This window comes from Suricata suricatta, chromosome 2, assembly GCF_006229205.1.
Source record: "Suricata suricatta isolate VVHF042 chromosome 2, meerkat_22Aug2017_6uvM2_HiC, whole genome shotgun sequence".
Lineage (NCBI taxonomy): Eukaryota > Metazoa > Chordata > Mammalia > Carnivora > Herpestidae > Suricata > Suricata suricatta.
Genome location: NC_043701.1, coordinates 125,343,262 through 125,355,441, shown reverse-complemented (window position 1 = coordinate 125,355,441; position 12,180 = coordinate 125,343,262). Strand labels below are relative to the sequence as shown.

At 40.2% G+C, this 12,180-nt stretch overlaps 1 protein-coding gene across 3 annotated transcripts in view; it reads right to left on the bottom strand.

Moving 5' to 3' along the window:
- Positions 1–8,229: 8,229 nt before the first annotated feature.
- The window catches only part of ZNF365 (zinc finger protein 365), a 25,759-nt gene continuing 21,808 nt past the window's right edge, over positions 8,230–12,180 (bottom strand). Inside the window, exons 4-5 of one of the 3 annotated variants that reach the window (XM_029931742.1) lie at positions 11,905–11,942; positions 8,230–11,169 (exon numbers count right to left, since the gene is read on the bottom strand). In XM_029931742.1, the coding sequence (XP_029787602.1) occupies positions 10,908–11,169; positions 11,905–11,942 (300 nt within the window). In that variant the 3' untranslated portion in view covers positions 8,230–10,907. The remainder of the gene's footprint in view (positions 11,170–11,904; positions 11,943–12,180) is intronic. The other 2 variants (XM_029931743.1, XM_029931744.1) reach the window with 2 other exon arrangements.

Genomic DNA, 12,180 nt, shown 5'->3' with positions numbered 1-12,180 from the left:
CAAGGTATTTGCTGATTTCTGAGACTATCAGGGCAGGTGATTGAAAAGCTAGGCATGAAACCTGTGAAACACAAAGTAACATTTTTTTTTCCATGGGCTTCTGCTGCTGGGAAAACAAAGGACTTGGAAGGCAAGCCAAAACCTCTGAAAGTCAGAAGTTTTCTGCTGTTTCATAATGCAAAAGAGACAATGATTAGATCCTTCTAGGAATAGGGAGGCCAGTGAACACATCACCAAGCATTCCGTTGAAAACCCTGAAGGACAACAGCTCAGTAACAAACCAGAGGTATACTAAACCTTGCCAAAACTAAAAGTGAGTCTGAATTCTGTTCAGTCTCTGGCTGGCTTAAAACAATCAATCCCAATTTCATTTGCCTAAGATGAAGAAATAAAAAGATGTTTGGAAGTGTATGTATTATTATATACAATAATCAGCATTCAGTAAAAAACTTCTAGACATGCTGTGAGTCAGGACCATATTATGAAAACCACAAGAGAAAGCATTCAATAAAAATAGAATCACAGGTGACATAGATATTGCAGTTAGTAGACAAGGACTTTAAAATAACTATAATTAGGGGCTCCTGGGTGGCTCAGTTGGTTAAGCATTTGACTCTTCATTTTGGCTCGTCATGATCTCAGGGTTGTGAAATCAAGCCCCACATCGAGCTCTATGCTGAGTGTGGAGCCTGCTTGAGATTCTCTCTCCCCATCTCTGTCCCTCCTGTACTCATGCTCTCTCTCTGTATTTTTCTTTCTAAAAAACAAAAACAAAAACACTATATAATTAGTATGTTCAATAATATAGAGAAATACATTTAAAAATGGAGAATTTTTCAGACAGTTTTAATCTCTAAGAAAAGAATCAAATGAAAATATTAGAACTTTAAAATATATATGATATTATGCATTTAGTAGAGATTAGACACAGAAGACAGGATTAATGAACTGGAAGAATGACCAATAGAAAATACCCAAACTGAAGCACAGAAAAAATAGGAATTGAAAATAATAGAAAAAGCATAAGAGATATGTGGGACACAGTGAAAAGGCATAATACATATAATATGGATCCCTAGAATGAGAGGAGAAAATGGAGGCAGAAATACTATTTGAAGATATAATACCCAAGAGTTTTCCCAATTTGAAAAATGATATCAACACACAAATTCATGCATATCTGGCACGGATTTAAGAATAAACCATAAGGGGCGCCTGGGTGGCTCTGTTGGTTAAGCCTCCGACTTTGGCTCAGGTCAGATCTCATATTCGTGGGTTCGAGCCCCGCATCAGGCTCTGTGCTGACAGCTAGCTCAGAGCCTGGAGCCTGCTTCCAGTTCTCTGTCTTCTTCTCTCTCTGCCCCTCCCCCTCTCATGCTTTGTCTCTCTCTGTATCAAAAATAAATAAAACATTTAAAAAACAAAAAGAATAAACCATCAGCAACATAAATATAAAGAAAACCATAGTGAGGCACATTATGATAAAACGGCTTTAAATGAAAAGGCAAGGGAAGAGAGAATCTAGATACATAGTGAAGGCCAGAAAGTGGGGGAAGGCTGTCTGAACAATAATAAAAAAAGAAGATGGATTACCTGGATGATCCACTAAGTGGTACACCTGACAGTCTACTTCAGATATGGAGGTGAAAGCTCTTGAGAATAGGACAGGATAACCTTTGGCTTCACTCTTAGTTCACTTGTGTTAAGAAGCCTAAAAACAATGAAAAAATCCCAAGCCATTTTTGCACTAATTAATCTGAATCACAACTTATGTTTTCTGTATTATATCCAGTAAATTAATTTGTATAATTTATTGCCTGAGAAACACTGCCAGAGTCCAGCTCCAGCAGGCCCAGGACTCCCTGAAGGATTGATAGTGTTGGCAAAAGGGAGAGAGCCTTGGCTTCTTTCTGATCACCAGGCAGGCATCTCTGCACTGACCTGAGAATCATGCTTGCTTATTGATAAAATGGATGGGATACAAAACAGAAGTGACAATTGCCTTAGACAATGATTTCTGATGACAATTTCTTTAGTATGTGAAAATTTCCCAGAACATAGATTGGTAAAAGATTCATGCATAATCTTTATCAATAGTGATTGATGTAGGGGATGCTTATCACATGGGGAAGGAAAGGTATCTTTAGCATTCAAATACAAGGCAATGTTTTTAGCATAGCAAAGGCAAGAGTTAGTTCTTTTGTGAGCAGGGGTCAATAGTCTATTTTCTCAAGGGGAAGAAAAACAGGTTTCTTGAGAAGTGTAATATTTACTCCTATAATCACAAAAGAAGAAACTCCTGTAAGTTCCTTCACAAGGTCTGACACCAGTCAGCCAGGCGCCTTGGGGGTCAGTGTTCAAGAGTGGGTGTAGACGTTATTACCATCTGATATCCGGAGGCCCCCGCCTTGCAAACCCACCTTATTTAGAAATAGCTTCAGCAAAACACTGTAAATTTCAAGAAGTGTTTGCTTTTTGCCAGGTACCCTAAACATCTAAGACTACTATCCCTTACTCTTTTGGCCAAGAGTCCAGCCTTAGAAAACCTGAGCCAAAGAAAGGAATATCTAGACCCTATGACTCTCTTTACAAGAGTGAATCAGAAATTCTGATAAGACATGGTGAGAAGGGGGCCAGTAATTGGATACTAAATGGTTCCTCATGTATTTATATACCCCTGATTAAGAACCACTTCTCTATACAGGTGCAAATGAATCATCTAGGAATTGTATTAACATTCAGATTCCAATTCATTAACTCTGGGGAGTGACCTGGGGGGATTCTGCATTTCTAATGAACTCCTAAGTAATGTGGGAAACTGCTGGTCCACAGATAATTTTAAGAAGCAAGGTTTCAGATAAATTCAAAATAACCAAAAATTGGCCATCTCAGCTGTTAACTGTGAGCTGATTTAAGATAGAGGGTTCAAGGGGCACCTGGGTGGCTCAGCTGGTTAAGCGTCCAGCTTCTGCTCAGGTCATGATCTCACGGTTAGTGGGTTCGAGCCCCGTGTCAGGCTCTGTGCTGACAGCTCAGAGCCTGGAGCCTGCTTCTGATTCTGTATCTCGCTCTCTCTCTGACCCTCCCCTGCTCGCACTGTCTCTCTCTGTCTCTCAAAAATAAATAAAAAGCATAAAAGAACTTTAAGAAAATGATAGAGGGTTCAAAGTTCTACAGAGATAGAGGTGTGCCCAGTGATTAAACTTTTGAAGTGTTTACTAAAATATATTCTGAGCACTCACTACTTTTGCAGGCACAAAAGATGCTAACACATGTTCCCTAGGACTAAACAGTTTCATGATATGGTAAGTTTGGGAAGCATTTGTATGCTAGGAGATTCGCAATGCACATTAGCATTTTAATGATTCTGAACCATCTGCAGTAGGGAAACATGTTTAACCTGATAATTTATTTATTTAACTATTAACATTCTGAGAAATTAGTGTTCCTGGAACAAATGTTGGGAAATGCAGCCATACAGAGCACTAGTTTTCAAACTTTGGTGTGTGTCGGAATTAGAGAGCTGATAGAGAACACAGATGCCAGGGCTTACTGAAGTAGGATAGGTCCTAGACCACCTTGTATTTTCACCAAATTCCCCAAGTGATTATGAGTCCCGCCAATGTTTAAGGATTGCTGCTGTAGAGTAATCTCAGAAGAATTTGTTACGATCTGGGGACACAGGCCTAGCTGTGAGACCGGTTTCCATCTTGTAGAAGCTCGTGCTATCCAGTGAGGACCAACATCAGCTATGAACTACTGTCATCTAAGAAAGAACAGTCAGACCACATGTGAGACCCCAAAGTTTCCCCCCTCTATTCCACATACTGGAGGGATTCCTCCAAGTCTCTTTTCTTCTTTGTAACCTCCCAGTCAACAGGGAGGGAGTTATTATTACTTAGCCCTGCTCCATATCAGATATCCTGAGAAGGATTCTCTCTAGAACCAATTCATTTTTTCCCTGAACAAATCTTCATCGATCAGGAGTTGGGCAGTATTCATGAAACAGACAGGAAAAACACTCCCATGAGGCAGGAGTAGGGGACAGACAATAAACAAGTAAACAAATAATTTCAGATAGTAATCACTGTTATGAAGAAGATAAACAGTGTCACAGGACAGAGAATGACTGAGTCTGGGATTCTGTTTATGTGCCGTGGTCCTGGAACTACAAAAGCCCTAAGGCCAGCAAGGGTAATGTGGACACCATTACAGAGGACAACAGTCACTGAGATTGGTCTTGATGGTTCAGAAGACTTCACCAGCCACCTCAAATGTACGTGATCAGGAGGCCACCTATATCTCTTATACTTACTACAGTGATTGGCTTATACACAATCCTCGTGAATACTGGCGAATGGCTGGTTGGATGCATGGATGTATGGATTGTTGTACATGTATATAGTCTAGTGATTTGATAGGCAGGTAAACATGGCCACAGATGTAAAATAACATTATTTCCCAGGTCTCCCTGGTCTCACACTTCCTAAAATGCTCTTCTCCCTTCTACTGCCCCCAATCCTACTCATCTTTCAAATGCCACTTCCTCTTTGATCCTTCCCAGCTGGAAGAAAATGTACCTTCTCACTGTTCTTTTCTTTAAAAAAAAGCATTTCTGAGGGTACACATACTCTGCTCACATACTCTGCAAATACTCACTTACTGAAGACTCACTCTGTGCCAGGTACTGCACCTGGCACTGGGGACATCCTGGGGATAAAGATGAAGACATGGCCTCTTGTTCATGCAATGACAGAGTAGTGGGGCTGGCAGTTGTGAGTCAAGGAATAATTCCATTAGGTCTAAAGGGGCCCCTGGGATTAGTCCTACAGGGGAAAGGGACATGGTATTGTAAGAGTTATGAGGCTGGCTTGGAGAAGTGACAGTTGACCTGGAATCTGAGCTGAGTAGAAATTAACCAGGTGGAGAAGAAAAGAAGTGCATTCCAGGCAGAGGGCATAATGTGATATAACTGGTGTGTAGGGGGAGAGCAGGTTTTCAAGAGGCTCTGAAAGGAAGTCAGTGGCTGGCATGGGGCAAGCCATCACTGAAGGGCTAGAGGAAATAGGAGAGGGAGGCCAGAGCCAGGGCACGAAGGCAAGTTCTGGGCTTTATTCTGCATTGCAGTAACTGCATCCCCACTCATTTGCTTTTACTCACCCCCTCACCTCAAACCTGTTTGTATTTATGCTAGGTTATCCCTCACCCAATAAGAATCTTAGTTCCCTCCACCAGCCCTGTGTTTAGGATTATACAAGAAATTTCAACTGTGCTGTCAAGTTACAGGTAGACTTAAATAGGGAGAAAATTGAAAGAGTGCATTCTTGAGAATGAGGGAAATGGACATCCTGCCCTGAACAAAGACAAGGGACTGAGATATATAACCAGTTGTTTTTCTATGATACATCCTGTGCAGTAAATGCAGTCAGTGTCCTTCTCATCAGTTTGCAAACTACAAGTTTGAAGTGTCCAAAAATGTGTGCCCTAAATTCTGAAAGATCAGAACCTCTGGAATTCCTTGACCAGCTGGGGTGGCTCTATTAGAAGGAGGGTATCTACAGATTACAAAGTGGTGACATTTATATCCCCCCACAGCGACTTGCATTAAATAGGTGCAATCATTAACAATACATATTAAACAGAATTTTAGGACATTGGGAAGCATTGTGAAATCAACAAATGCACACATTTAGGGCCATGTTCTGGGACTCCTGTCAAGGAGATGGCACAATGTGATGGAAAGAGCACTCACTGAGATTCAGTAAGATAGTATTCTGAACCTCACTCTGGCTCAGTCATGAAGGAGGTCTTGGGCCCTGGGCAACCTTCCCAACAATTATTAAGCCCCACCTTTGTTGTAAAATATGGTGAAGTCACATTCTTTTTTTTTTAATTTTTTAATGTTTCTTTATTTTTGAAGAAGAGAGAGACAAAGTATGAGTATGGAGTGGGCAGAGAGAGAGAGGGAGACACAGAATCTTAAGCAGGCTCCAGGCTCTGAGCTGTCAGCACAAAGCCCGATGTGTGGCTCAAACTCACAATCCGTGAGATCACGACCTGAGTTGAAGTCGGATGCTTAACCAACTGAGCCACCCAGGAGCCCCGGTGAAGTCACATTCTTAAGTATTATCAGAAGAAGGAAAAAGTCAAATATCAAAACCACCTGAGAAATGCTTGAGAAAGATATGATACTGGAGCCACACGTCATCTCTTACTAAGTCTAATAATGCCAATCCCCCCCCCCCCTCCCAGTTTGGGACAGAGTTGCTGTTGACACAACTGAACATCAAATGATGTGGTTGGCTTATATTCAGGAGCCATGTTGTAACCAAAAAAAGCATACCTTCTCTTTAAATCCTGAAACCACATTCAGTGAAGGGAGATCTTCCCAAGAGTCACATGGTCCCCACGGAGGTAACAACGCCAGGTGTATATCTCCCATTTCCCCTGATGCTGTTTCTGCACATGCCAAGAAAAGAAAATGATATCTCCTCATCCCTACCTACCTCAAAAGCATCTTATGAGGTTAACTGTGGAAACATAGCACAGGAAAGTGCAAGTCAATGAAGTAAAATTTCCAAAGTCAATTTATCACATCAACATGAAGTTTGATGCGGCCAACATTTACAATAATGTAGTATCAGTACATATGATAGAATCCCAGGGCTCAACGTTCTTTGAAGAACCCGGTCCAATTCCCTATCCGAAGTAGAGTCCCATCAACCACAAAAGAAAGAGTGGCACAGAGACAGGGAGCTCACTTTTCAAAAAGGTGACCTATTCTGTGTTAGGCTTAGACATTTTTTGTTCGATGTCTTAAAGTCTGCTTTTGTAGAACTCTCACTGACTGAAAGCCACACAAAAGCAGCATTCATGCATGTGACAGCACTTCAGATATTCATGGATAGCAATCATGGGTACCAGAAGCTCTCATTCACCAGCCCCCACACCTTTCTTCATATATACAAACTCTACCAGTGTCCCCTTACAGTGTGGCTAGGAGAGTCAGGCCCCACCTCTACGTGAGGTTCCTCTAAGAGAAAAAATTTCTTGGAACGCCTTGAAATGCCTTAGAATAATGGCTACAAACACATCATAGTGCTACAGATTGAAGATCCCATTCCTTTTTTTTTTTTCTTTATGTTTATTTTGAGAGAGAGACCAAGCACTGGTAGGGGGAGGGGCAGACAGAGAGGGGAACACAGAATCTGAAGTAGGATCCAGGCTCTGACATGTCAGCCCAGAGCCTGACATGGGGCTTGAACTCACGAACCGTGAGATCATGACCTGAGCCAAAGTCGGACACTTAACCAACTGAGCCACCCAGAGGCCCCAAAGATTCCATTCTTAAATGAACATTTCAGATGTGTCCATTTTATTGATACAGAACATGAACAGAAAATAATGAAAAAGAATTCACCACCTTAATTCCACACACACAAAATAATCCTATAATCTAAAGCTCTCCATTACTTAAATTTTGAAATGGTTCCAAGGTTTGTGCTTGGGCCTCCAGGTATACCATCTCTGGAGTTCACTTTTTAAAGGATCTAGCCTAAGCAGAATCAAGACACTGGGATTTATTTATGATTTCTCCTGCACAGAGATCATGGAGAGTGTCACTGTTATTTTTCATGAACATTATAACCTGGTGAATCCATCAACTTTAACAAGAGTAAGTAGAAGAACAGACTAAGGTTATCTCCCTAAAAGCTCTAATAACTCCTCAGGAAATGGCACCCACTCAATTTTCCCAATTCCATGGTTCTTAAAAGACCAAAGGCTGAGTAATCTGCCAATGATATTTAGTACTTCTGTTATCTATTGTAATCACTCTCTGGGTCTTGCAATGACTGAGATGTATAGTCTCTATAAGCTGGGATATACACTGTGAAATCTGTTCATGGTTTTTGCTAGGAGTTGCCAAGTTTAAAAATAGAGTGTAGGAAAATTACTCACAGTGTGGAGGAAGATGGAAGAAAAGTACCAAATGGGCTTTTAATGAGGATGTCTCAGTGTGAACATATGTAAAAAGAACTTTTTAATATAGGCATTGTGATCAGCAAAAACAATCAGGCTAAGTTCTTAAGAAAACTTATAGGTACACGATCATGGTGATTATATGTACAGTGAATAGTTTACTCATAAAAAACTATTTTGTTCACTGTTAATGGATCAGTACACTCAGCTCCCCAGAAACATTTCAACTAGACAAAACATACCAACACATTAGTCATAAATATAGCTTTATTTTTATAATATTTCATAATCTAAAAACTTTTTCAATTCTGGGAAAAGAACATTCCAACTTTCATACAACTGATATACCCTGCAGAATACTGGAAAACAGTGTCTAAGCAACCTGAATTTCACATTTGAGAATCTGTAACCTTGGGAAGAAAGAATGAAAGACTAGTTCAAAGAAAAATTTCTTCCTTACAAAACAAGTAACATTAGATCCATTCTTCAGTTTAACCTTGAACATGTTTTCCCAGAAACTTTGGTAATTTCTTCAAAAATCAGCTCGCAGGTTGACGCCCATGTGGACAAAATATATATATATTTAAAAATAAGACCCCAGTTGGGCACAGTACCTGGCTCGCGCCATGGCTCGTAGGCGGAATACCCCTTGGAGTGAGCCAGCTCCCATGTGTCAATAGCAAATTTAGGTCTCTAAGGAAGCACAACATACATAATGCATTTCCTTGTATGAAGGTCAGAAGTTAGTTAGAATTAAAAAGAATTTTTTAATATAATAAACCTTAGAATCTTCTGTCTTGTGTAATGTAAATACAGGAGATATGACATTATGGTGCTTTCTGGAGATCACAGAGTACCACTGTCAAAGAGCGCCGTCATGCCCCCGAGGCATATTAAATAAAAACTGAAAATGTAGGCTACATTAAATAAACAAAACCAAGCCTGGCTATACCACCTTTAAAAACAAGTTGTTGTCATTGCACACATGTGTTACGGGACAAAGGGCATGCAATACAACAAGTCAGATTTTTAGTATGTGAAAGGCTAGAGTGCAATCATGGTATAAACATCAATAGTAAATAACTTTGGAGGAGATTAACTCTCCAAATAAACAATAATTATAACATTACGGTTTTTACAGTGTTAGCCTAAACAGTGATATTTACTTCACAGAAATGTTTTTTCCCCACTTGATAGTTTCCTAAATACCGTGTGAATGGCCCAGCCCCGTGAGCCAGATGTCAAGTGAAGGTTCAAAAATCAACATTTTCACTATAGCTTCAAAACGTTTGTATAATAAGTTACACTTTTCAATTTACTGGCATGTTAAGTAACTGCTTTATACCTATTTTTAATGCATTGCTAATCTGATGCTTATTGCAATAACAATCATTCTACTAATGTTAATTAGGTTACAGCTTTAATTTTAAAATAAGAATTCAATTTACATGAACTAACATATATAGTTTAAAAACCACTCACCACAAACACATACTTTTTGCATGAGTATTTAAAAATAAATTATTAATATACTTGACATATATATCTTGTGTTATATATATATATATATATATATATATATGTATGTATATATGGGTGGACATAACTACTCTTTTTTTCCAGAAGGATGTCAGCACTTGTAAACTCTGCAGAAGACCTGATGATATTGATAACATTAAAAAAAAAGTAACATGGAAATTCATTCTTGAGGGAAATCATAAAGCAGGAGGTTCTGAACAGATGGTTGCTTGTGAAAGCGAAGGCTACTTCAGGGAGGGAAGAAGGACAGTCTTGGCCTGCGGATCCCACATGCACTGTGTGTTTCAGAAACTACTTTAGAAAGCAGCGGACAGTGAACACTCCAATGCCTGGTTGAAAGGTAAGGACATATATTTAATATCAAAGGGCACAGAAGCAGCAGGAGGTGAAGAGTGAGGCCAGCAAGAAGACAGTCACGCTCAGCTCACCGAGGCTGCTCAGCCGACCAGGGAAGTGGGTCTTGGGAAAGGGCTGAGTAACATCTGCAGCGTTCGCAGGCTGGCTCTCGGCGCACTGCACGTGCAATCCGCTGGCATGCCAACCCTCGACCCTGAACTGGTGACGGTGCCCATCTAAGGGCTTTTCGGTGTTAAGGTTTTTACGAGCTTTACGGCCCCAACCACAGGCAATAGTAATGGCTGTGAAGACGGAGGCCGGGGCTTGGTCTTAGGCTGCAGAATACACATCGAAGACAGCAGAGGCTCCCCCAAATCTGAGTAAATGTGCATTCAGAGAAACAATGAACCTGAATCGAACAAACTAGAAATGAGAACTGAAGTCTAAATGAACGAGTCCCTGAAGCAACCCAAACACTGAAACCTTGATTAACCAGAATACTTGGGGAACTAGGAATCCTTATTTCAGAAGCTTTCAAATTAATGGAGGCCAAAATAACAAGAAATAAAAATATTACTATTTCACTGCTACTAAGAGAACTTTGCGTTTCCATTCTTTGCCTCACAGTTTAGACACCGAAGAATTTTTTTCCAGTGTCTGACATCTTGTGTGGCCGTGAGCCCTAGGCTTAATCACCCCTGCACAGAACCCCAGGTACAGAAATTATATCAGAGAGTGGTCTATTTATTTTACAAGTTGGAGCTTTTACTAAAATTTTGGAATAAAAAAATGGTTTTTTTTTTTTTTTCAGTTCTTTTTGTAAACTACCTCTTGCTTCTAAAGGGACCTGCAATAAAACTCTGGTTCCCCAAGATTCCCATTTGTTAAATTCTGGTTAATCCAGGTGCTTGTATGGACACAAGATAAATGTGTCATGCCCTTCTTTTTCCCAATGTGTCTTCCTATGGGATGTATCCGGAAGGGCATTACCGTCGGCCCCTAGAACAACTTTCCACAAAGCCCAGCAATGGTGGTCCAGAGCCACCCCGCTTTCAGATGATGTTCACAATCGCTGTTGGCTTTTTTTTGGCCATTTTGGGCCTGATGTTGCCTTTTCGGCAAAACCCCAGGGGCTCTCCTTTCTTCGATGGTCTGCAGAGTTCTCGTGGGGACTCAGCCTGCTCGTGCATGGACTTGGCGGGCTGCATGCTGGCTCTGTCATCCTTGGCTTTTTTCAGGTAGCTCCTTCCCTTTGGATGAAAATGGGTCTTGAGATCAGCCTGGTCACACACAGAATGTGGGTGCCCTCGACTTCTACAGATGGTTGGGTGGAGGAAGATGAGCAGAAAGGAAGATTTTGTTTAGAACCTTTAAAGGAAAAAACCATCCCTGGCACAATCACCCTTGCAGGCTAGAGTGGCAGTAATGCCACCAGTAAGTCAAATATAAATTGGTATTTTTCTTTCAAAAACTCCTGTGGCCTTCACGAAACATCTCATGACAAACTTTCAGGGAGCTCTTGCCAGCTCTATGTACCAGCGATAAAACTGAGATATAGAACATTAATGTGACTATTTAGGATAATATATACAGTTGGTCTCTGGAAAAGATGGGACCAGAATCCATACCTCGGGACTCTTTAAGTGACTGTATACAGTAGTAGTAGCACAGCAATTACAAAGTACATGAATCATGGCATAAATTTTCACATCTGTTTATATTATCATAGATATCTAATGTAGCACACATACTACATTAATAGTACTGTACAGCCACTATGATTATACTATACCCCAATAAGAGAAAGTTACACTACAGAATACTGTAAAAGTACTCCAGTACTATCATACTGCCACGTGGCATATGCTATAAGGCTATCAGCATTGCTAAAAATCATATCCACCACTTACAAAATTAGGTACATGGGCAGGTACATTTTCATCTAAGACTTCCAAGTCCACTTATAATATAGATATTATATAAAGTGTAACAGGAAAATATATTAGACAAACATTATTAAACAGCCCACGTATAAAAAGATATACATACAGGCATTTCAGTTTCCTATTTGAGGAGATATCTGTGAGCTGAAGGAAAACAAATAAGAAAAATATATTACTTCGCTTCAACGTTGGATGTGACTTTAAAAATCTTTCTCGCTTCTATTTTTAAGAAATCGTTCCCATTTTGAGTTAATTTTTGTGTATGGTGTAAGAAAGTGGTCTAGTTTCATTCTTCTGCATGCTGCTGTCCAGTTCTCCCAGCACCACCTGCTAAAGAGGCAGTCTTTTTTCCATCGCATACTCTTTCCTACTTTGTCAAAAA